At 41.0% G+C, this 26,373-nt stretch overlaps 1 protein-coding gene across 14 annotated transcripts in view; it reads right to left on the bottom strand.

The window, feature by feature from the left end:
• Nucleotides 1–7,444: 7,444 nt before the first annotated feature.
• The window catches only part of LOC144591618 (nuclear factor 1 B-type-like), a 241,588-nt gene continuing 222,659 nt past the window's right edge, over nt 7,445–26,373 (bottom strand). For all 14 annotated transcript variants that reach the window (XM_078395692.1, XM_078395678.1, XM_078395730.1 and 11 more), the window contains one exon: nt 7,445–14,955. In XM_078395692.1, the coding sequence (XP_078251818.1) occupies nt 14,826–14,955 (130 nt within the window). In that variant the 3' untranslated portion in view covers nt 7,445–14,825. The remainder of the gene's footprint in view (nt 14,956–26,373) is intronic.

Here is a 26,373-nt window from a genome sequence, read left to right as displayed (position 1 = left end):
CTTAAAATTGTGCAAGACAGGAGGACAAGAAGAATGGGGAAGAAGAAGCCCAAGAAAAGGTCTGTGTGGTTGAAGCCCTTGTCCCTGAAGAGACCCAATGCAGTGCAATGTCAAAATAAATGAAAAGAGTTCGCTTTTCAATGCAGGGCAATGCTTGTGTTTGTGTTTGTTTTATTGGTCAAAAGAAATGAAATTAAAATATTTGAAAGAGATGCAATGAGAAACTACTCTGAAATACAATAACTTCAAACATCAATCTTTGGTCAAAATGTCCAAAAGTTACTTTATTTAAACAAACAAATTTCTTATAAAAGGTGGATCAGCACCGGCGACAACCAAAGACACCTGACGACAACCTGGCGACAACCTACGACAGCGCCCACAACAGGATACGACAAGCTGCGATCATTGGCGTCAAGCCAGCTGTCGCTGAAAATTTTCGAGCAGAGAGAAATTTCCGGGACGACCCGAGAACAGCTACAACTCATTGGAGATGACTCACGACCATGCCCGCGACACCCCGCCACACATCGGCGACCGTGCGGTGACAGCCTAGTCGCCAGCAGTCACCTTAAAAATCGCTGAACTGGGACAGGCCCTTTATCTTGCTCCCTCACAGGCTGCACTATAATTGAACCTAAATAATAGTCTTAACGATATCAACAGTGCAAGAATGTGAAACAGTTGCACTTACCTATGAAACATGGTAGAATAACTTCAGGACAAGGTATTCAAGAGAATATTAACTTCTGACAGTTATAATTATTGTCAAACAAACACTCTGGACCTGAAAATTGAATTTTGCATCCATTGAGTCTGATACGTAGGACAATTATTTAGCATTAGAGATTTTGTTAAATATCTAAGCAATCATTTTCCATCCCTCTTACCCAATCTTCACTCCTGAGTTTTGGGGAAATTTTTGATCAAGAGTAAATTGGATCACAAATTGGGATTTTTTTGTGCAGTTTTTTTAGCTGGAAAGGGTGATGACATCTTGAAATTTTGAGCGCATATAGTTAGCATATAGTTAGCATCACGTGTACTACTTGGTGAATTGAAGAGGACAGCTGTGTGATGCACACTGGAGCATTGACATTTTGTTGCATTAATCCTTGTGCATTGCGGCAATGGTGGATACATTGCCAATTTGGACCTGATCAACTAGTGAATGCACGGCATGAACCATACCTGTAATTGTAACACTACACCTTGCACTCTGTTTCCTTTCTCTTTTTGCATAACCTGTTGTACTCATGTATAGTTTGAGTGTAATTGTAGGGCTTGATTTGGTTGGATAGCACGCAAAGCAAAGTTTCTCACTGTATTTTGTCACATGTGAGAATTGTGAAGCCAATACTACCAATACGGTGGCACGGTGGTGCAGCGGTAGAGTTGCTGCAGCATTAGAAACTCGGGTTCAATCCTGACTACGGGTGCTTGTCTGTACAGAGTTTGTACATTCTCCCCATGACCATATGGGTTTTCTCCAAAATCTTTGGTTTCTTCCCACACTCCAAAGATGTACAGGTTTGTAGGTTAATTGGCTTGGTTTTACTGTAAATTGTCCCTAGTGTGTGTAGGATAGTGTTAATGTGCGAGGATTGCTGGTCGGCGTGGACTCGGTGGGCCGAAGGGCCTGTTTCCGTGCTGTATCTCTAAACTAAACTAAACTAAAAACATGCAAATTCAAATCTCATCAACTGAGAGAACATCACCAACGTAATATGCACAACTTAAATAAGTTGTCTGGCAACTAAGTCAGGGGCTGGTAGGGTCCAAAGAGCTAAAGCTCCCAGCTGATTCGATATGTCAACGAATACTCTCTTGAACTTCTCCAGGGGTACAGAAGAGAGAGCATTTTGACTGGTTGCACCATGGCTGGTTCAGCAACTCGAATGCCCAGGAACAAAGAAGATGGCAAAACATGGTGTACATTGGCCAGTCCATCATGAGTACTGACCTCCCAACCATCCAAGGGATCTACCAGAGTCGCTGTCCTCAAAAAGGCAGAAAACATCACCAGAGACCCACACCTCCCTGGCCACACTCTCATTGCACTCCTGCCATCAGTAAAAAGGTATAGAAGCCTGAAACGGTAATGTCCAGGATCAGAAGCAGCTTCTTCCCTATAGCCATCAGGTTATTAAACAGTACAACCTCCAAATAGGCACTAAACTACATAGACTTGGGGGTATTCATTTTGACTTTGCACTATTATTGTTTATTTATATATTTTCTGTTAAATTATCTATATATCTTTTTTTAACACACTTTTCTGTGTTGTTTATTATGGGTTTTATAGAGTACTATGTTTACTTATCTGTTGTGTTGCTGCAAGGAAGAATTTCACTGTTCCATTTCCAGACATTTGACAACAAAACACTCTTGACTCTTGACCAGTACAAGGAGTGGATCTGCAAACAGAACAGACTGTAAACTGTCCAAATAACTTCCAATTTCCCAAAGATGTGCTAGATGTGCTAAAGTATTTATTGAATGGGTGGTGATGCTACTGATAGAACTTCATCACTGCAAGCATTGTTGTCTCTGTGTTTGGTCATTCAGAAGAGGCCAAATACCACGGGGTGAGAGACAAAAGCATTGCCATTAGCAAAAAGCCTAGACTCACAGCGTATTCAGAGGAACCATATCGTATTTAAAAGTTCTCTCTGAGCTATATTCACAGGTCGTCGAAGCTGTGATTTGGGACAATCTAGGATAAGACCTTCAGCCACTGTAATGCGCCCACACTGTACGCTCTGAGGAGGTCGCGGTCATGTTGACAACAAAGTTCCTCACCACAGGAGCTTTCCAAGTATTGCACAGCAGATTTCTGACATGCCTTCCAATTTGTTCCTCGTTGCTGCATGAGAGAGTCCACCCAGGCACCATGTTCATAAAAGAAACAATTTCATCAATGAAATGGACCATTTTCTCAGCATATCAGTGCCTGCAGTTTTGTTGCAAATGGAGTGTCAAAGCTTGGACAATTGAAATTTTGAGAAGTGAATTAGGGGGTTGTTTTTTTTTTTCAAAGAGCGGTCACAGAAAGAAGAACATGATCCGAGTGGAGAGTAGGTGTAAGGAGCTCATTGGAAACTGGAGCAGCGAAATGACTTCAGAAGACAAAGGCCAGATTTAGGCTGTGAATAAGATTTGTTTGCTTACATGGAAGAGTCCATGGGAGGCTGGAAAGGCAATAATCTTTGGGTCAGGAAATTGGCAAGGCACTTTGACAGGAGTTGACATGGAGAAGAATAGACACAAAATGCTGGAGTAACTCAGCGGGACAGTGGGACATGGGGAAGGGGTGGGTGGGGGTAAAGACAAAACAAAGTGAAAGCTAGTGGACACAAATTGAGATAAAATGGAGAAACAAGAAACTGTAGATGCTGGTTTCCTAAAATAATGGAGTGTTGGAATAACTCTGAAGGTTAAGCAGCATCTCTGTAGGATGTGTGTCATAGGTGTGTGTTGCTTCAGGTTGGGGCCCTTCTTCAGATTCTTCCATCTGAATAACGTGCCCAATCCGAAATGTCACCCATCCATGTCCTCTGGAGATGCTGCCTGATCTTCTGAGTTATTCCAGCACTTTGTGGGGTTTTTAAATGGTGATAAAAATGATAAAAATGATCGACTTGAGTATGGAATAACAGCCAAAATGTACATTAAAAATTACAGAGGCATACTTACACTGAAACAGCCAGGATATATGTCCTCAGAATGTGATGGGATTTATGTCTTGGCTACAAAAGGTACAGCTGCAGAGTGATTAATCTCAGAGCTGCCCGGAGGGTCTAGAATTGGAAGAACACAATCATCTCTGAATATTATGGGGCTGGGGATGATTGTGGAGCTGGAATAGGATGAAACCTAAAAGAGATTTGAAGATGGGGAAGAGAATTTAATATCAAGATGTTGCCAGTAAAGGTCAGCAAGCACATTGCAATGAATGGTAGAATGAGAGAGGCTGGCTGGAAATGTGTTAGAAATGTTAAGCCTGGAAGTAAGAAAATAATTTGGTGTGGATTCATCAATCTATTGGTTGACGAGCCTTGATGATCCATTTATTGCTCATGGATATTCTGCAGAGAGCATCATGTGGGTACATGTGGAAGGTTGGATTTAGAACTAGCTTATACGTAGTAGAAAGCAGAGGTGCTCCACAGGGATTCGTGCCGGGACCTCTGTTGTTTGTGATATATATAAACGGCACAGTAGAGCCGCTGGTAGAACTGCTGCTGCCTCACAGTGCCGGATATCTGGGCTTGATTCTGACCTTGGGTGCTGTCTGTGTGGAGTTTGTACGCTCTCTCTGTGACCACATGGGCTTCCTTTGGGTGCTCCGGTTTCCTCCCACATCCCAAAGACATGCAGGTTATCACATCCCAAAGATATGCAGGTTAGTTGGCCTCTGTAAATTCCCCCTAGTGTGTATGGAGTGGATGAGAACATGGGGCAACATAGAACTAGCATGAACGGGTGATTGATGGTTGGCATGGACTCAGTGAGCCGAATGGCCTGGTCCCATGCTGTATCTCTAACCTAAACAAGTTAGACATAAATGTAGATGGGTTTGTTTAGTAAGTTTGCTAACTACAAAATTGGTGGGAATTGCAGACAGTGAGGAAGACTGAAGGGCCTTACCCAGTGTAGTAATGTTCTAAGCTTCATGTTCTTAATCCATCATGACAGCATGTTTATACTTCAGAAGCCACAAGAGGTCTAGGGGTAGGTATCAACCTAATGAAGGGAGACTGCTGTTTCTTTTCTGCTGTAAGTTCTGAGCCATTATGAATAATTGTTTCACGGGAACTATAAGGGGGGAGGGGGGGGGGGGAGGAAACAGTGGCTTGATTTCTGGTAAGATTAAATGGATGCTCCCTCTACAAATAATGCTTATAACTGAATGAGAGAACGACTGCATCGGTGCTACCTCTTGCAGCCATGCAGAACTCATGCACTTCATTAATTTCACCACCAATTTCCATTCTGCACTCAAAGGACACTTTTGCATCCTGCATCCGCACAGCGGCACAGCAGTACAGTTGCTGCCTTAGTGTTTGCAGCGCCAGAGACCTGGGTTCGATCCCGACTATGGGCGCTGTCTGTACGGCGTTTGTATGTTCTCCCCATGACCTGTCTGGGTTTTCTCCGAGATCTTTGGTTTCCTCCCGCACTCCAAAAACGTGTAGGTTTGTAGGTTAATTGGCTTGGTATAAGTGTAAATTGTCCCTTATGTGTATAGGATGGTGTTAATGTGTGGAGATCGTTGGTCGGTGCGGACTCGATGGTCCGAAGGGCCTGTTTTCGATCTCTGTATCTCCAAACTAAACTAAACAAACTCAAATTCACTTGGACCATCTCCGACACCGCCCTCCCCTTTCGTGATCTCACCGTCTCAATCACAAGAGATAGACAATCGACTGACGTTTATTATAAACCTACTGACTCTCACAACTACCTAGACGACACTTCCTATCTTGCTTCCTGCAAAGACTCTCTCCCCATACTCCCAATTCCTCCATCTGCGCCCAAGATGAGGTGTTCCACACCAGGACATCCAAGATGCCCTAATTCTTTAGGGAAAGGCGGTGCTCCTCTTCCATCATAGATGAGGTTCTCAAACATGTCTCTTCGGTACCCCACAGATACGCCCTTGCTCCCCCTCCCCCAAGTTGCAACAGGGCTAGTCTCCCTCACCCTTACATTTCACTCCATCAGCTGTCACATACAACACAATCCTCCGACATTTTCGCCACCTCAAATGGGATCCCACCACTAGTCACATCGTCCCTTCTCCACCCCTTTCCGCCTTCCGCAGAGACCGTTCCCTCCGTAACTCCCTGGTTAACTCATCCCTTCCCACCCAAACCACCCCCTCCCCAGGTACCTTCCGCTGCAACCGCAGAAGATGCAACACCTGTCGCTATACCTCCTCCCTCGACTCAGTCCAGGGACCCCGACAGTCCTTTCAGGTTAGGCATCTCCTTCAACTCATCTACTGTATCCGTTGTTCAAGGTGTGGACTCTTATACATCAGCAAGACCAAAGGTAGGCTTCGCGATCATTTTGCGGAACACCTTCGCTCAGTCCCGATCTCCTGGTTGCCAAACACTTTAATTCCCCTTCCCGTTCCTACACTAACCTTTCTGTCCTGGACCTCCTCCATTGACAGAGTGAGGCCAAACGCAAATGGGAGGAACAGCATCTCATATTTCACTTGGGCAGCTTACAACCCAGTGGTATGAATGTTGATTTCTCGAACTTCAAATAACCCTTACATTCCCTCTCCCTCCCCCACCCAAGTCATACCAGTTTCAAAGTCACCTTGTTGAGTCTCATTGTCTGTACTCGTTCCTACCTAGCCCACAGCTAACAATGGCCAGTTTCCTTTGTCTTTGTTACTTTTTTGCACATCTTTCATTCGTTTGTTCTACATCCCTCTACCTTACTGTCTATATTTCTCATTTCCCTATTCCTTGACTCTCAGTCTGAAGAAGGGGTCTTGACCTGAAAGTCACCTATTCCTTTTCTCCAGAGATGCTGCCTGACCTGCTGAGTTACTGCAGCTTTATGTCTAACTACCTCACATCTCTGTGTTATATGTGACAGACAACCTCTGCCCGCAAATACAGGTGAAGTGAATAAACAGTGGTAAGACAAAGTCAGTTCAATCTAACCCCTGTGAGGCTGCATTTAGAACATTGTGTTCAGTTTTGGTCAGCCTGCTATACGAAGGATGTTGTTAAGCTGGAAAGAGAGCAGAGATTTACGAGGATATTGCCATAAATTGAGGGCTGGAGCTATAGGGAGAGGCTGGCCAGGCTAGGACTTATTCCTTGGAGTGCAATAAGTTGAGGGGTGATCTTATTCAGGCATATAAGATAATGAGGGGAATAGATAGGGTGAATGTGCAGAGTCTTTTACCCAGACTAACGGAATCAAGAATCGGATGCTTAGGGTGAGTTCCCCGAGGATGTTGTTGAGCCAGGTACTATAACAACAGTTATAAGACATTTGGACAAGTACATGGATATGAAAGGGTTACGGCGATGTGGGCCGGATGCCACAGGTGCGTTTAGTTTAGATGGGCATCTTGTTTGGCATGGGCAAGTTGGGCTGACGAGGGTCTGATCCATGCTGCGTGACTCTATCACTCCAACCAGTAGTTGCTTCAAGTACCTGGTAAATGGCAGCAACAGTATAATATATTCCCTGCATAATTAACAGGTCAATCCAGTTAAGAGATTGGCTGAAATCAAGCGGTTAATTCGGTCAGAAATTCAAATAGCAATGTTTCTTCTGTTTAATATCGGTTTTAAGCTTTGAATTTTATCCAATAGTACTGAATCAGTCAAGGTCACATTTGAAACTCTATTGAAACTGGATCATTAATCTGCTCAGAATTGAACAAAGAGACAGAACACCGATGGTTGTAGCATAGCTCATTTTTATTTTTAAATTGTTTTTTTTTCTTTATTTGCATAGGAAACATATCCACTTCCAGTAATTGACTGCAGTATGAGCAGCTGCTAGCAGTATAGGCTGGATATAACACTTACAATCACATAAGTCAAGCTGAATTTACACCAGTTTAAAACTTGTGAAGGTTTAGACTCAAGAATGGGCAGACTGAAGAGTTCTCAGTGGCTTAAACCATCCTGAACTCCTGGACTCAAACACGCAGAACAAGAGTACTCTACTGCCCATGGCCAATTCAATTATCTTTTCCTTTTGTTTCTTTTGGCAACTTCGTAATACGTACGGGACTAAAACATCACAAGTTTCAAAATGGAACAACCCTGGTGCGTGGCTAGCAAGCACTTACTGACTACTTGTTACCTACTACTGTACTAAACGTAGCATCATGTATCTATGGAAACACACAGTCCTACAAAAGTTGTTCTCAAGAGAAAGATCTCAAAAGGTTCTTACAAGTGGGCTCCCTTCCCTTCCTCTCAGAATTCCCATCTGCAGATTGACTGGGAACCACACTCGCAATGAAAAGAATATCTGTACAATGCGCAGTGTCAAGACTTAAATGGTATTTGGGCTGTTACACACATCAATGCAATATATATATGTGTAACTGCCTTTGTGAATATGGAGCAGGTAAACAAGCTCTTGGAAGCTGACAGCTAGGCAGGATTTACCCTTACATTCTGCAAGTTGGATCATTTTGCAGAAAACAAGTTGTCTGAATGAATTGATTTACAACTGAACTCAACAGAGACTGCAAGATTAAACAGGCACTGCTTGTTTGACATTTTTGGTAAACGTATGCTGGTATTTTTTTATTCAAATCCTCATTTTGCATTAACATAATTCAATATAATATCCCAAGGTCTCCATATGTGGAACATACATTGCTGTAGTGACCAGGGTTATAACAAAGTTCCTTCAGTTGATAATACACATCAGTCCCTGCAGCACAGTTTTGATAATAAAAATGCATCATGCTATTTCTTTAGAAACACAACAGTTCTGTGATGAAAGTGGTTTCAGTGTCAGTGGACCTGACTGCTGCCTCTTAAACACAAAGACTTTGCAGCCTCTTTCATTTGTGAGAAATGTCTAGGTTTGTTGCAGCAGATAGGACAGATCCTACAGCATTGAACTTTTTAGTCCAGCCAGGCAGCACAAGGAAAGTAATTTAATTCTGCCATGTTCTGACTAGTCATCGCTGTAGCTTCAGGAGGAAGAAGGGATGCTATTTGCTGTTTAGCTGACTACCTCAGAAGAGAGAAGATTAGAGTCAGGGTGTGGTCTATCTAACTATCTAATATGCATGTTCTAATAACACATGCACTTATTGACACTATTCGTCTAGAAGGTCCCACCCACTAGCACAGAATATCTAACAAGGTCGGTCATACCTATCCATGAGTTTAAAACTTCTCAAAACCACATACCTATCACAAAACAATGCTTTCTTTAACATCTACATTTTGATTCTTATTATTTCAATAAGGGTAACCTTACTTCAAAAGCACTGCCCTACTTTAGTTACCTAGAATGCCTCAGTATTAGCAGTAGATCATCAATGTGCAAGTTTAATTTAGGAACTGCTGATGTTTGCATAACAAGCAAATAATAAAGCAATACTCAAACTAGCGCTAAAGGTGCTGGAAATTTGAAACAAATAAAACAGTAAATGCTGAAACATTCAGATAATCATTAGAACTCTGGCAAAGGACTGGTTTTGGTATAATCTTTTCCTAGACTACCAGATAAGATTAATCTCCAGTACAGATCTTTCCCTATACATATCTTCTCCAGAAATCTGGCAAAGGTTTATCCCCAAAGTGTCACCATCTTTCCTTCTCCATGTACGTTGCCCAATTTGCTAAGAGTGCCAGCAATGTTTATTTTAATTATAAGTAGATAATACCATGGGCTGAAAGAAAAATGCTGCGGCCAGCTTACACTGCCAAATGTAATTAGCCAATAATTTATAATGGAGTCCATTATTGCTGGGTTTTTTCAACTGGGATCTTAATCCAGTCCATTTCCATTAAATCGGCAGATGGATCTTTGTAATATTTCATAATCAGGAAAAATAAAAATCATATTAAGACTGTAATGAAAAGAAGGTCAAATGGCTCAAAACTCATGGATGATTGGATTGAAAACACTGATTTCATCAGAGTGGTTAGGCAACTTTTGAGTGCGGTGACAGAGTCACCACTGATACTGAGACCATTTTTTAAACAAATTTAAACATACAGTAAATTTTTAAAATACAGATATTTCCAGAGACTCATACCTAGAGAAAGTTTTTTTTTCAACTTTTTTTTCTATTAAATACATCCTGTAAGAAAAAAAGCTGCAACAAAAAAGTGAAAATTGACCATTTCCAACATGTCCCCTTTAAATACTAACAAAGTGGCAAAAGCACTGTGGGATGGAAACAGTACAATAAGTTGCTGCCATGGCATATGTGCCAAACCCACCACCCACCCTCCCCAACACTGCCCTCGAGAGGGAACTGGTGCAAATGCTATTTTGCAGGTCTGAACAAAGCAACATCAGTGGTCCAGACCTACCTTTATTCAGTTAAAACCACTGACATTGGCTGTCCTGCTGCATATTCCTGTAAAGTCTGATCAGCTGCCAACTGCATGCTCGGGAAGAATAAAATTAAAAACAAAAGAAAATGAAAACAAAATGCTCAAGAGCAATTTTCTGCTTGAAAGGCATGTGGAGAATTAGTTTTAAAAGTGCAAATATGAAAGAGTTAATCAGCACCCTTTCTTAATCCATTTCCTTACTTTTTTTTCCTTCTGAACTTGCATGTGCTACACATTAAAGATAAGCAGGAATAAATTTTGCTATCAAATTGGGAGAAGTTCCACAAAGCATGCAGCTGGTTATTGTCAGCAACAGGCTTTAACAGGAAAAGTAAACCTTGTCTGGTATATATCTTGGGACCTAACTGCCAGCAACATTGCATTGTCCTTTCAAAAACAGAATACTGTACACTGTATATGGGATATCTTTCTATCATCTTTGTATGGTGCAAGTGCAATGCAGTGGAGTGCAACAAAAACAAAATCCTTACCAGTGCCATGGCCAAGAGGCCCCAGGTAGACTCCCTGAGTACTCCAGTGTGGTTTCAACACTGTACAAGTTCAATCAGGAATTCTCCCTGGGTTCATTCATTGGGTGGGTTGCCAGTACTGGATTTGTTGTCAAACCCCTTGTGCACTTTCTCTCTAATCATAAATACCAACATTTAAACTCACACAAACTTTTACTGTAGGCCATACACACTAATAAAAAGACAGTATTCCTTCCAACATTATGAAATGCTTCTGCAAACCAACCTTTTCAACACTAAATACAACAAAATAACCTTCATAAAATATAACTTTTCTCCATTTAAAACTGGATTAAAAATTAGGAACCTACACTTTTTAAGTATAGGATTACACAAGTTCAGCATATGGACAGTCTTTTTTGTAATATATAAATTAGGCAACTGGAGAGTTTTAACTCAAGTCCAGCTTCCAGACAGGATTTTTTTCTCTTAAAAATGGTATAATAAACTGGTCTTTCAAAAGCCAGTGTGATTATTTATTCCCCCAATTAACTCATTTAAAAAATGTTAGCATTACAAAAAAGGGTAATTACTTTAAAATGTTCTTAACAAAACTATACAGTGTACAAATTACAGTCTGCAAGGCAGGTGGTTCATTTTCAAGACCCCTCTTTGTTTTCCCTCACATTACACAACCATAACAAATCTACTAACACTTATTCACTGAGATGCCATGCTTTGAATCATAATCCCACAGCTATTGCTATAGATATTTGTTTTTGCCAGATTTTTTTCAATACAAGTCTCCTTTGCTGTTATTTTTTTTCCCAATCTATTGCGCCTTAACTTATACAGCACGCTGGGGAAATGGCCAAGGCTGCAAAGCACTTTAAGCAAAAGGCAGAAACAGTGCACATAGAACGGGGTGACTTCAGTTTGTCAGAATTGGCATCCTGGCGAAGGAGGAGAGCAGAGACTTGACTTGAGTTACAAAGCCCTCTGATCCCTTTGACTTTCAAACTCCTCCCTTTCATTATTCCCCTCTTCTTATGAAGATAAATGGAACAGGAAGGTTATACGGGCATAGAATTTTGGCAACACGTGGTAACAATGCGATCGCCAGGTACAGTGGAAATGATTGGGGAATTCCCCTGTGAATCAAGTCTCGAGACCTTACTGCTGCAGGTGACTGAGACTGATTTTAGGCACATAATTTATAGAAAACTATCCTCCACACTGCAATTTCCTGGAGAAATAACCCTGCTTTTATTAGGAAATGTTGCTGTACCTTCCCTTTCCGCTACTCTTGAAATCGGTTTTATTTTCTGAGTAAATTGACTTTGTTACTTTAAGAACAAATTAGTTGCCCTGTCATATTTTGCCCAATCTCCAACACATCGTTTGGTGTAGAGTCAATAATTGCTCAGAATCAGAGACTATTAAAAAAAAAATTACCTGGGTTCTCAAGTTTCCTTGGGAAACTCAGGTTTTTGCCATTGCATTTAAGCAATATATAGACTTGCATCTAATAATCTTCCACTTATGATCAATCGAGTTAATTAAAATCACCTTGGTCTAAAATTATATTTGAAACTGAATTGAGTTTACAAGTTGATTTGATATTTTTGCTTAGGTAAAAAAAAATGGTTTTAATTCATTTAAAATTATATTTGAAACCAAATTGAGTTTACGTTGACTTGAGATTATAGCTAGACTAAAAAAATGGTTTAAAGCCAAATTGATACTGAACAATTCGGATTTGATGTCATTAATAAAATATACGATAAAATAAATCACTTTCGGAAGCCAAATTGTTAAGTGCTATGAGAATGGAAAAGATTCATTTTGTTTTAATTGAGCAGAACATTAGAGAAATGAAAGGAAGATAATTTCACCTCTAAATCACTGCTTCAACTAGTTGCTAGCTGAATAGAGTAAGTCACCTCTAAAGCAAAGAGGAAAACCAGCTTTGTTGAGTCATCATCGTTGGACATTGAATGGAAGATTTAAGACCTACAGCTCTGCTTTTCTAATTAAAGGCCAGCAAAGTGATAGATCTCTGCCAAAGTCAATTTTTTCACAAGAGAAAATCCCGGCTCTTAATTAATATTGAAGCTCAAGTCAAGCCTGTCTCCAGTGAAAATGACAACATTTTTTTTCTAATATATATATATTTTTAATTCAATGAGTTCATCTTGCACCCCAGGTGGAAAGTCAATAGAAGGACCAAGTTGAAAGCTTGTCACAGTAGACAGAACAGTTACTTTGCAGCCTTCGTCTGGCAAATGGCATTTTGCTTCACAGCCGTGCTGTAGAATTCTCCTTAAAAAAAATTCCCCCCTCCCCTAAGCATCCTCCCCTAACCATCTTTTAAGGACCTATCATACTGCATAGAAAGCAGCACCAACTTTGGTCAATTAAAATGGAAAAAAAGCTTACATCACCTAATCTGCATACTAATGTGATAATCAATATAGCTAAAAGCTTTACCTATATAGACAAAACTTGGTATTGCATAATTCTTACGTTCAAAAATTCCCAAACAAGTAATTGATAGATGAAAAACATGAAAGATTAATAGAAAAAACTTGCCAAAAATACTGAAAAATATTACTGGCTGATTAAAAATTTTAAGCACCAACTATACACAGCCATGATATGCTTTATAAATGAGATAACAAAGTCAAAGTATTTGATTATTGACAATTAGTGATGTCACACTGTCCTCTGGAGTACAAAATAATTTTTTTTTCATACAAATGGTAAATTTCATAGGATGAGCTATAATATATGCAGCAAACGTGTGCAGTGATGTCACTGTTTTATTTTAAAGGCAAGGCACGTAATGTGGACTATATAACTTCGTGCAAATCAAGGATAGGTCTATTAGAGTTATAGAGAAACGGAAGAGGCAAAATTGACTTGCCATGCACACTGGTGTCCTGCCACTAGCACTATCAGGCAGATAGCAAGGCTAAAGAAAAGCACCATGCAATACTCAGCACCCTGTGATTAAAAATAGCGTTTACACTGTAGAGTGCGGAAAGTCTTAGCGGCTGCATCCCTGTTGCCATTGTAAACTGCGGTGCTTTCACCAATACCCTCCATGAGACACCAATTCACCTTGGCGTCTGTGTCTTCGGAAACTGCTTATGCCATGCTTTTTTTTTCCTGACACACCAGATACATATATATTACATTTTTTTTAAAATTCCACACAGGTATTGGAGTACTAGGAATCAAGTGCAGAATTTTCAATTCCATTCAATTGCTTTCCTAAGCAAGCAAGTCACAGCAGGATGTGTCCATATTTCATTCTTTTCTTTCCTTAATTAATGCACATTCGAAGGGGACGTTAAGAACAGTTCAGAATTATTTTAAGGTTATATTGCATCCCCTCAATTTAGAGTCCTAGGGCATAAGGACTTACATTAATCCCCTTAATCAGATATGTTAAATTGCACTTGCCTCTTAAGTGTTCTTTAAAAGAATTACTGACGTTTTGGGGGCAACATAAAAATATCAGTGAGCTTCATTCTTGTGTTCAGATACTTGTAAAGCATCTGAAATTTTGAGGGACAGTTACTGCTTCAAACTACATTATGGTGCTTTTCCAAATGCAGACTTGCATCAAAATTTGTTCTGTTCAGATCTGTATACTAAGCATTAAAAGTGAAAGGAAAAAAGGGTTCAGTGACCGGTAACAGCTTGGGAATGCCAATCATCAAAATGTTAATTCATTAAAACTGCATCCAAGTCTCTTTGTTTTGTTTTGTTTTCTGCAGTAGCATAGTGTGCATAGACTAATTGTGTGCTTTGTGGGCTTTTTGTCCCCTCAGACAACGATTTTGTAGAAAACACAAAATTACATGTACATTCCTCATCCAGCCTTTACCTTACAAAATCAAATCTCATCAACCAGGAGGACTGGGCTGTAGTTTAACTACACTTGGACTGAGTGAAAAATAAAAGATACCTGAACCCCACTAATTGCCTAAACATGCAAACTCTTAAACATCTAAAAGCTAATAAGTGTATAATGTTTATCAGATCTGAAAATTAAACAATTGTCCCCTAGTGGATTCCATTGTTCAATAAAGGCCGGTTGTTTAGACATAATCTGTCACCTAACCATCAAATACTAAAATCACCCTCTTGGTATCACAGATGAAATACCATTTATGCAGATTTTAAGCTTGCAAGAAATTGGTGATCGTGAGTCTGTGTTTCTGAAGACTTCGCTTAACAATCCGGAGATGCGGTTTGATCTTCCGTGTCCTCAATTTGTCGTTTCTGCTTGGAGGAAGGGTTCACTGATGAAGTTTAAACTGTAATTCTGAACATTCGTTGGCAGGATGGCCGCCCCATTTGACACTTGGAATGGGACCAAACTAGCCCAAGTACCAGGACTGCAGAGAAAAGAAAACAGAAGTAAATAAATATATCTTAATTCAGGACTGTAGATCTAAGAATTATCAGTTGATTTTGCAAAGTCACGTTAAAGACTCAATTGATAAATCAAAAGTTACGGCACAATGAAAATAATACTAATCTCAGCAATGACAGTTTGAGGCTGCACAAAACATTGATAATCTGGCATGGAATTGGTTGCAAATCCTGTCGATTTGGCAAATGACTTACTCATTTATCCAGAGTGTAACTCGGAGGTCCACATTGCCGGGGGGAAAGGGCTTTGGTCAGAACTGGGGGTCCAGGGTAGGGACTAGACTGTGGGCGGAGCTGCGGCAAGAGCAGGGGTTGGGGTCAAGAACATCAGAGGTCAGGAACGCGAGTAAGATAGAGGTGAGGACCATAATGTTTGTACAGTTTCTGTTCCCTTAAATCCATTGGGTTCACTGGAAAATCAATTATACTACTGTCTAACATGTAAAAAAGAATGAAATAGCAGTGTGCTTGTGTATTTACACGAGTAACATCCAAAAGTCCAGAGAATTGCCAATTAGAAACATTTGCTAGTCTGGCACTACCAAAGTCCAGGGGGTGTTGGATTATCTGAGTTTTATTGTAGTCTAATTACAATCAGTCATTTCAATAGAGCTCAGTTCTGATGAACGGTTGTTGCTGTGACACACTAACTCTAATTCTCCCTCTGCAGATGCTGCCTGACTGTAAAACATTCCCAGCATTTTCTGTCTTTAATTCTGTAACAATAGCTTTCCAAAGGATGTGACAAACTTCTATAATGAGACACAATAAACAACTGACATCCTGTGGCACCTAACTTGCAGGGTTTATAAAAATAAATGACTGGTACCAATTTTGAGAATCTTTTACTGGAATCATAAGTGGTTTACAACAAAGTATAATTTGTCCATTATAACTGTTTCAGGTCTTTGGACCCAGAACACAAATTTTAGCACAAAACTCACTGTCTTGCTCTCCTCCAATATTACTGTATCATTTGTTACTTAAATATATCTCCAAGTCCTCCTTAAATAACATAGTGGTCCATAGCTTAGTTCCTTGTAGCAAAGCATTCTCTTCATGCAAATTTCTCCTATCTCTCTTCACCTCCTCTAATGAGGATTTGAAATGAAAGAACCCTCGTCACTGATTCCCGCCAGCGGCAATAATCGTTTTCTACTGTCTATTATTTAAAACATTTGTATTCCGTCTATTTCTTTGTTCCACTACACGCATACTCAGTACATTAAATCCCTCCACATATCTGTCTTTTTCCCAGGGTGGAGGATTCTAAAACTCGAGGGCTTGGGCTTTTAGTGAGAGGGAAAGGGATTCATTAGGGACCTTGGGGACATTTATTTCACTTAGAGGGTAGTGTCTATATGGTATGAGCTACCAAACGAAGCTGTAGAAGTAGTTACAATTACAACTTTTAAAACATATTTGGACAGATCTATAGATTGGAATGGTTGAAAGTTCTATGGGCCAAATGCAGGCAAATGTATCCCAGTATGCTATCTTGGTCGGCATGGACTAGGTGGGCCGAAGGGTGTTTTACCTGCTGCATAGGTCCATGACTCTATATGCCTACTCACTATTGGAGGTTAGATCTGCACAGGTTTAACTATTCCAATCTTTTCAACACTGAGGAATGGTTGTGATGGAGAGAGGCAAGTTTAAAAAAAATAATTCAATGAATTGAAATGCATTTAATTGCTTCTGTTTTACTTCTTAAATTATATTATTTTAATGGTATTTTTAATTAAGCACGTCTTCAATATTTAAAAAAAAGCATTGTGACAGATATGACAGCAAGTTCAGGTGAGGAGCCTGGCTTAACTGACCGACAAATCTTTTTATTATTCACTAATATTTTATATACTGTAAGAGGTCTTATTCTATCCTTTAATATTGTCTGCTGGGCATTTTTGAAATTGCTTTTTATTCCCACTAATTGGCTTCTTCAACTTCCAGTAACCCACACAATTATTATTAACAATATTAGCTCGAACTTCATTATATCACTTCCATATCAGCATCTTTAGTTTTCCGCAATTGCAGATTTTTCTCCGCTTCAGTTTGCAGCAAGTTTTTTAATGTTGTTGTTCGTCCTTCGGGTTCGAAGATGACCATGACTTCACTTTCAATCTTATTATTTCGACCGCTGATTGGGATTCCCGCCAGCCGCGGTATGCTGGGCGAGGTTGAAGTCATGACTTGCGCTTGACTTGGATTTAAGTGAGGGGGAGTTGCGCAGATCGTCGGCCTCACTCTCGTCCTGGCCTATCGGGTTCCAGCAACAAGACATAGTATAGACGGCTGGGGACAGGTCAGGATGCAGTGGATGGTCAGAAGTGTCCTACGTATCTCTCTCTGCCCTGTTTGCGCTCCACGGCGCTTTGCTGGGATCGTCTTTCTGCCCGTTAAACCTTCTATTGGTTCCCTCCGCGCAATCCGCTGAACCCAGGCTTCACATGCTAGGTAAACAAGCCCTAAGTCGCTGGAACCAATGACTTGCCGACTGTACTTGTGGCATGCACACAAGACAGTGGAGACATCGTGGGGGCGGGGGGTAGTCCTGCAGCTCATCCCACGGCTTGGGGGGACGGGCTCCCCGGGCGGTGGTCCGCAGCCCCACGGGCGGGGAGCGCCGTCCGCCGGCTGCTGCTGCTCCTCAGGCCCTGAGTACGGGCCCCAGGCCTCAGGCCGCTGGCTCGAGTCTCCCCGGGGCGCCGGCGAGGCTTCTGTCCCGGCCCGGGAGACCCGACCTCCAGTCGCCTCCAACCCGGCTGTGCTGCCCTTTGGGAGGCAGGGTCGTCCTAGCCCTGGCCCTGCCCGCCCACGTTGTATGAAGGAAGGCGGCCATGGCAGCGCGGCGGGGCGAAGGCGGCGGCTGCCGGAGGCCCACGGTAAGATGGCGGTGCCCACTCCATGGCCGACCGCTAACCGGACCAGAAGCTCGCTTCCCTCTCCCTTCCTCGGGTTCCCGGTCTCCGGCTCCTCGACCAAGCGGGGCGGTCCCGCGAACCCGGGGAGCCGCGAACGGCTGTGACCGGGACCGGAGGCTGCGGTGCCCGGGGGGCTGCGGTGCCCGGGGGGCTGCGGTGCCCGGGGGGCTGCGGATAAAGTATTTCTATACTGTACAACATGCAAGATGTGCAATTGATTTTTTGATTAATTAAAAATGATTTGTAGCTTTCATACTATTCCTTAGTTCACTAAATGTAGAGTGGAAGATATTCTCAGCAGTACAAACAGAAACGGTAGACGGATCTTGACAGTATCTTTAACAGTCTCTGAATATTTCCAAATCAATGGAATATTTTCATCACTCAATGGAGTGATGAAAATGCCGCAGATATTCAGCAAGTCAGGCAGCTTTTATAAAGGAGTAAACAGTGCCAGCATTTCAGTTCTTATGAAATGTCATTGAGCTGAAATGTTGGCTTTGTTTTTCTATTCACAGTTGCAGCCTGGCCTGCTGATTATTTCTGCCTGTTTTTGTTTGTGATTCAAATTTCTAAAACCTTTAGTTTTGTTTAATTCAAATGCTTTTTGAAATCTAACGAGCGTTGGGTTTATTCTAGCAGAATAAGTTTTATGCATAGCCGAGATCAATAAGGAATTCAAAATGGATGCAGAGGAAGGAAATTCAAAATTAGGTTTTTATGTTTTAACAAATAAACTGATTATTGAGATGATCAAAATATTCAATATTCTATCCATCGGGAAATATTTTGTCATAGAATATCAGGAATAATATGTTCCAGATGGGATACAGTGACATGGTCATCAGATTCCTAGACCAGTAACCCGAAGTCTTGACTAATAGTTTGGAGAAATGGGTTCAAATCCCATTTAAATACCTATTGTCTGTCATGGTGACATCAAACTTATTGGATTGCACTTCAGAACCAACCGGTTCATTAATGTCCCTTGCAGAAGAACATTTGTTGAACTTATCTGATCTGGGTTTCAACCAGAACAATATCAATGTGGTTGACCTTCTGAAATGGTCCAATAAGCCATTCAGTTCAAGGGCAATTATGGATCAGCAATAAATGCTGGCTTTGCCAGTAACGTCAGCATTCCTGTGAAGGAATAAATAAATAGACAACTAGACGGGAAATAAGCTGTGAACAAATGGCAGCACTGTCGTATGTTGAAAGACTGGAGCGACTGGGCTTGTATACTCTGGAATTTAGAAGGATGAGTGGGGATCTTATTGAAACATATAAGATTATTAAGGGATTGGACATGCTAGAGGCAGGAAACATGTTCCCGATGTTGGGGGAGTCCTGAACCAGGGGCACAGTTTAAGAATAAGGGTAGGCCATTTAGAAAGGAGATGAGGAAAAAATGTTTCCCTCAGAGAGTTGTGAAGCTGTGGAATTCTCTGCCTCAGAAGGCAGTGGAGGCCAATTCCCTGGATGCTTTCAAGAGAGAGTTAGCGGAATCAAGGGTTATGGGGAGAAGGCAGGAATGGGATACTGATTGTGGATGATCAGCCATGATCATGGTGAATGGCGGTGCTGGCTCGAAGGGCCGAATGGCCTACTCCTGCACCTATTGTCTATTGTCTAAGCGTGTAATGGTAATGCATTTTTGGTTAATGAGTAACAAGACAAGAAAGAGATGGAATAATAAGTTACTTTAGGAGATGTGTAGGAAAAAAAACTGCAGATGTTGGTTTAAATCGAAGGTAGACACAAAATGCTGGAGTAACTCAGCGGGACAGGCAACATCTCGGGAGAGAACTCACTGACTTAATCAATTTCACCACTAATTTCTATCCTGCTCTTAAATATACTTGGACCATCTCCCTACCGTTTCTGGATCTCACCATCTCCATCACAGGAGACAGACTAGTGACCGACATCTGCTACAAACTCACTGACTCCCATAATTATCTTGACTACAATTCTTTCCACCCTGTTTCCTGTAAAAACTCTATCCCGTACTCACAATTCCTCCGTCTACGCCACATCTGCGCCCAGGATGAGGTGTTCCATACTAGGGCATCGGAGATGTCCTCATTCTTTAGGAAACGGGTATTCCCCTCTTCCATTATAGATGAGGCTCTCACAAGGGTCTCCTCAATATCCCGCAGCTCTGCTCTTGCTCCCCCTCCCCCCATTCGTAACAAGGATAGAGTCCCCCTTGTCCTCACCTTCCATCCCATCAGCCTTTGCATGCAACAAATCATCCTCCAACATTTCCGCCACCTCCAACGGGATCCCACTACTGGCCACATCTTCCCATCTCCACCCCTTTCTGCTTTCCGCAGAGACCGTTCCCTCTAAGACTCCATGGACCCCTCATCCCTTCCCACCCAAACCACCCCCTCCCCAGGTACTTTGCCCTGCAACCACAGGAGATGCAACACCTGTCCCTTTACCTCCCCCCTCGACTCCATCCAAGGACCCAAACAGTCTTACCAGGTGAGGCAGAGGTTCACCTGCATCTCCTCCAACCTCATCTATTGTATCCGCTATTCCAGATGTCAACTTCTCTGCATCGGTGAGACCAAGCGCAGGCTCGGCGATCATTTCACTGAACACCTCCACTCAGACAGACTCAACCAACCTGATCTCCCGGTGGCTCAGCACTTCAACTCCCCCTCCCACTCCCAGTCTGACCTTTCTGTCATGGGCCTCCTCTATTGCCGGAGTGAGGCCCAGTGCAAATTGGAGGAACAGCACCTCATATTTTGCTTGGGCAGTTTACACCCCAGCGGTATGAATATTGACTTCGCTAACTTCAGGTAGTCCCTGCTTCCCCTCTCTATCCCCTCCCCTTCCCAGTTCTCTCACTATTCTTCCTGTCTCCGACTACATCCTATCTTTGTCCCGCCCCCTCCCCTGACATCTGTCTGAAGAAGGGTCTCGACCCGAAACGTCACCCATTCCTTCTCTCCCGAGATGCTGCCTGACCCGCTGAGTTACTCCAGCATTTTGTGATACCTTACTTTAGGAGATGCTGGGGATATGTTTAATACTATAATGAAACAATTTCCAAAAATTGATAGCCATGTATATCTACACTTAGTGTCTGACCAAACTCTGGCCTGAAGCAGAGAGGTTCCTTGGAAAATTGTCAAACATAGTTTACAAAGTGATTAGCTCTGTTAAACACCTAGCTAGATTTTAAATTTACTCAACCTTAACTTAAATGTTTAGAGAGTAACTCTCGAGACAGGAGACATTTACGTTTCTGAATACTGGCGGAGTGCTCTTGGAGAGTGTTTATTCAACCAGACACCTTGCGCACTCATGCATAGGATGTTTTAAGGTACTAGGAGAACTTGACTCTGTGGATGTATTGGTGGGGTCAAGGATTGGAGGAGGCAGATATAATAAGGCATAGAAGATTTCATATACACGGTCATAGTTGAATTGGATGACAAGAGTTTTGAGAGCTTTTCTGTGACTGTGAAATGTTAGATAATGGAAGAAATTGGACAGAAACGATCAAGTGTAATAAGTAATAATAATAGATAATCAACTGCTGAATGGGAGGCATAGCAGAGCCACTGCCTCATAGCCCCAGAGACCCAAGTTAAATCCTGGCTTTGGGTACTGTCTATGTGGAGTTTGCATGTTCTTCCTATGATTGAGTGGGCTTCCTCGTGTGCCTCAATGTCATCCCTCCTCCCAAAGATGTGTGGGTTGATAGGTTAATTGGCTGCTATAATTTCTCCTCGTGTGTAAGGGTGGGGTTGATTGTCATCATGGATTTGGACGGCCAAGAGACCTGTTTTCATATTGTGTGTCTCAAGACTATGATACTCAATGATAAAGAACAGGTCAAGTTTATAGGGAAATGTAATTAGGACGTGAAGAAATTCAGCTAAATTGGTGAACAATTGTGTGTAGTGAGAGGGTGCGAATGCGGGTTAACATAGAACTAGTGTGAATTGGTGATCGATGGTCGGCAAGGACTCAGTGGGTTGAAGGGCCTGTTTCTTTAATATGTCTTACAATCAATCAATCCTCTATGGAACTACCTGTTACCAATTGCATTGTTTCTTTCTTAATATAAAATGGATTATCAAAGTATGTGCTGGTTTTGATATTCAGTCAACGAATATAGATTAATGATCATTAAACATCCAATGGAATACCCTGCTTACAATCTCTACCGTCTACAAGATGCACTGTTGTAATCCTGAGCTCCACCACACAGATCAGGTACTTGGGAACACTTATACCTTCTATTCACACATCATCCTGGCTTGGGCACTGGTGAAACATCCTTTGCTGATGCTGAATTATAATTCTGAAAGTGTCTACTCATATCAGTGTGTTAATATGTTTAACATATGAACTACAGGAGGACTGAGAAAACACAAAAGCACATTCTCCAGGGGAAATTAGGGTACCTAAAAATGTTAACCTTGACAGTAATGTTCACATCACAACGTAAGCATTAGATGAGGGAACAAGGGACTTTGAAGATCATTATATAGCGACTATGTAATTTTTTTTGAGAAAGCTCAAGGCAAAAATGTGCTTGGATATGACTCTAATATTGATTGTCATGAGATGGATTAAACATGAATTAAATTAGATGCATAATTGCAAGATAAAAGATTTAACTGTTTTGTTTTTGGATACATAAAGTCATGTCTTCCACAAAATTTGTTCTGCACGTTTGTCAGCATTTCAAACAATGTCACGCAATCTTGGTAATGAACCTACTGAGGCTTTTGTGACAGACCATATTTGAACAAGGGTTTTATTTGCCTGTGAACAACATTAGTTGAAACAATGGATGCTAGAATGTTAGATAATACACCAAATCATTGCTTTGCAGATATAGTACAAAACTATTTAAAACATTTCATGAGAATTTTACTTGATTCTGCTGCCGGATAGGCTTTCTCAAAAAATGAACCAAAATCAAAACAGAAATTTTGTAATGCAGGGCAATTAAAATGATTAAAATTGATGAGCAAAACACCAAGCACATTTTAGCGACATTAAAAATTGACAGTGTTAAACACCAGACTGCAACTTTGAAGGATAAGTGGGCTATAAATATTATAAAAGATCATTAACAGATAATGATTTTGAAGAAAATTATTCATATTGGCTTTCATTAAATGAGACTGTGGACAAATACCAGATGCAATCAGTTTGGCTCAGCATCCACAAAATACATTGAGGTCATAAAACATATGTTAGGAGGAAACCTGAAGGAAAAATTACTCCTGGACACATGAGTCGGATGGCATAAACCACAGTATTCTCAGACTAATAAATGCACATATTATACACAATAAAATGGGAGCAATAACAGGCCACTTTGCCCCTGTCTCACATTACCTGCCCTGCTGTTCGCGATCATCATGGCTGGTATAGCCCAGGACTCAATCCTCTTCTAAACCACTTCTAAACCACTTAATCCTCTTCTAAACCACATAGTCTACAATTCTCTGGTCATTGAAAACTTTATCAACCTCCTGTTTTGACATGTCTGTTGATCTAGTCTCCACATCACCTCTAGGTGTAGAGAATATACAGGAATCAGCACACTCCGTGAGAAGAAATTCCTATCCAACTCAGTTTTAAATTATTGCATTTTATGCCCCCTAATTCAAGTCTCACCCACAGGTGGAAACATCTCAACATCTACCTTGACAGATCTTCTATGTTCCAATAATGGCGACACACTGTGGCATAGCTGTAGAGCTACTGCCTTACAGAGACCCGGGTTCGATCCTGACTATGGGTGCTGTCTGTACGGAGTTTGTACGTTCTCCCCGTGACCATGTGGGTTTTCTCCGAGGTCTTCGTTTTTCAACCACACTCCAGACATACAGGTTTGTAGGTTAATTGGCTTGGTAAAATTGTTAAATTGTCCCTAGTGTGTGTAATATAGTGTTAATGTGCGCAGATCGCTGGCTTCCACCTCTAAGCTATTGATAGTAAATCATTGAAGGTGATGTGCTTATCTTTAGGGCAATCTTCTAATCATGTCACTGATCCTTGAGGCACCCAGGTTGCGACAGATTAGATGATGTACTAGATAATAACTCACAGGTTGGACAGTAATGCTCAAACAAAAGTATTTCTTACTCTAATATTTATAAAAAATGTATGATTACCCCAACCACCATTGGGAGCAATATATCCAAAAGTCATTTGTGGGATGTCAGAAATGTTACTTTAAAGGAGCTGTGCTCAGAATGAATAGTTAATATTGATGTAGATGCATACTTCAACAATCCAGTTTTATTCTTTGAGAAAGCACAAAATCTTATTTTGCCTCACTTATTTGGATACAAAAAAATAAAATTTGATAATGTTCTGTAAGTTGTGTTTTTATAGATTATTAAAAGTTACTCAGCAAACTTAAATTTGGTAACCAGAATGAAAACAAACTATAAAGCAACAAGTGATTAAAAAATCTAATTAGGTTATGATTCTATAATAATTTTAGGAAAACAATGAATAATTTTAACCATGGCATGTTTAACAGAACTAGATTGAGTAATAGGATATTTGTTGTCACTTCAGAAGGAACCAATCCCTTTTTGTATCTTTAGTTGACATAGCCCAAATTAGAATTTTTTTTTTAATCATAAAAATCATAAAAATACATGCATCATTGATGACTCTACCTAAAAACCAAAAACAATTGCCTGAAAATGTTCACAAAAAAATTACTGTGATTACATAATGAAAACAAAATGTACAAAGCACAGTAAATCTTCAACATTTATAATGGATGGGGATTATGATTCTTATACAGTGGTCAACTGGTGCTAGATTTGAAAATGTAAAACTGTTTGTTTGGAATGTCTCACATTATTTATGGCAGTGAACAATCAGCTAAAATAGAAGCAAATTTGTTTTGAAAAGCAAGACTAAATTGTTAACTGTGGAGTAAGCAACGTCTCTGGAGAGAAGCAATGGGTGATGTTTTGGGTCAGACTGTCTCGGCCTGAAATGTTACCCATTCCTTTTCTCCAGAGATGCTGCTTGTCCTGCTGAGTTACTCCAGCATTTTGTATCTATCTTCTGTGTAAACTAGCATCTGCAGTTCCTTCCTACATTAAATCGTAAATCTTAATTGCTTTCGTATCCAGTGTAGACTTAGAAATAAGACGTCTGCAAAGTCAGTAGAGATTTAAATTAGCTTCAGTAACTGATAACACATTTGAATCTTCATAATTACGACTTTTAAAAGATATTTGACAGACTTATGGATAGAAAGGGTTTTGAGGGCTGTGGGCCAAATGCAGGAAAATGGAATTAGCCCAATATGCAAACTTGGTTGGCATGGATAAGCTGGGTGGAAGGTCTGCTTCCGTGCTGTATAGCTCTATGACTCTAATTCCAATGTCAGACACCTAGAAAACAAGAGTTGTATATTGGCATAGATCATAGTGGGTTGATATTGATATTGGTTTATTACTGCACGCATCCAAAGATACAGTGAAAAGCTATATTAGCATGCTATCCTGCCAAGTCATACTATACATGAGTACAATCAAGTCATACACAAGTACAACAGGTATCGCAGAGAGAAAAACTCCAGAGGGAAGAATATAGTGTCACAGCATTATAGCATCTGTTAGTTAGTCTGTTACTAAGCCTGTTGTTTCAATGGTGGAGACAACTGTGGGTGGAAATCTGTAAACATTTTGTTGGGGTGTGAGAGGTAAACTCGTTTGCTCAAAGTGGAAACATTTGCAGCATTTGTTATGCACAGATCACACATTAATGCCATTTCATCTATGTTTCAACACAATTGCAACCACATTCTGCTGAAATCCCACCCATCGTGAGGCTAGTCCAGACACCGCTGGGCATGATTTGCCTTCGCAAGGCTGACATCATGACAACATCAGCCGTGCCTTCGCGACAGGAGCTGAAGCTATTATATGCAACTGTGACCTTCATTTATAACTCCCAGTACAATGCGCACCAAACCCCAAGGAGATGTGAAGTAAAAAGGTCCCCACTGGGACATTGATACATGGCTGTCTGCTTCTGCCTGCCATAATTTTCAATGCCCCTGCATATTTCACACATCATTGCACAGTCTCACTGTACCACAGCAGAGGTACATGCAGTGATCTTTGCAGGGTGCATGCCTTGCTTTGGCTTGAGGTCACTGAAAGCAGAGGACAAGATCTTAAAAGACGAATGGGAAAAGCCTGTACCATACCCCTCTCTTCCCTGCACACACACACGCCCATGAATGCACACAGAGGGGCTGTAAAATAAGGATAGAAAATGACAGAAACACTCATCAAATCAGGCAGCATCTACGGAAAGAAAGTTCCACAGTGGAACTGAATGCTTCCAGTACTTCCGCTCTTTATTTCAGATTTCCAGCATCTGGAGCCTTTTAATTTTCATTCTCTGAAGAGGTTTATTTTCCCTCATCTC

Source organism: Rhinoraja longicauda, chromosome 3 (genome assembly GCF_053455715.1).
Source record: "Rhinoraja longicauda isolate Sanriku21f chromosome 3, sRhiLon1.1, whole genome shotgun sequence".
Lineage (NCBI taxonomy): Eukaryota > Metazoa > Chordata > Chondrichthyes > Rajiformes > Arhynchobatidae > Rhinoraja > Rhinoraja longicauda.
This window is presented reverse-complemented; position numbering and strand designations above follow the sequence as displayed.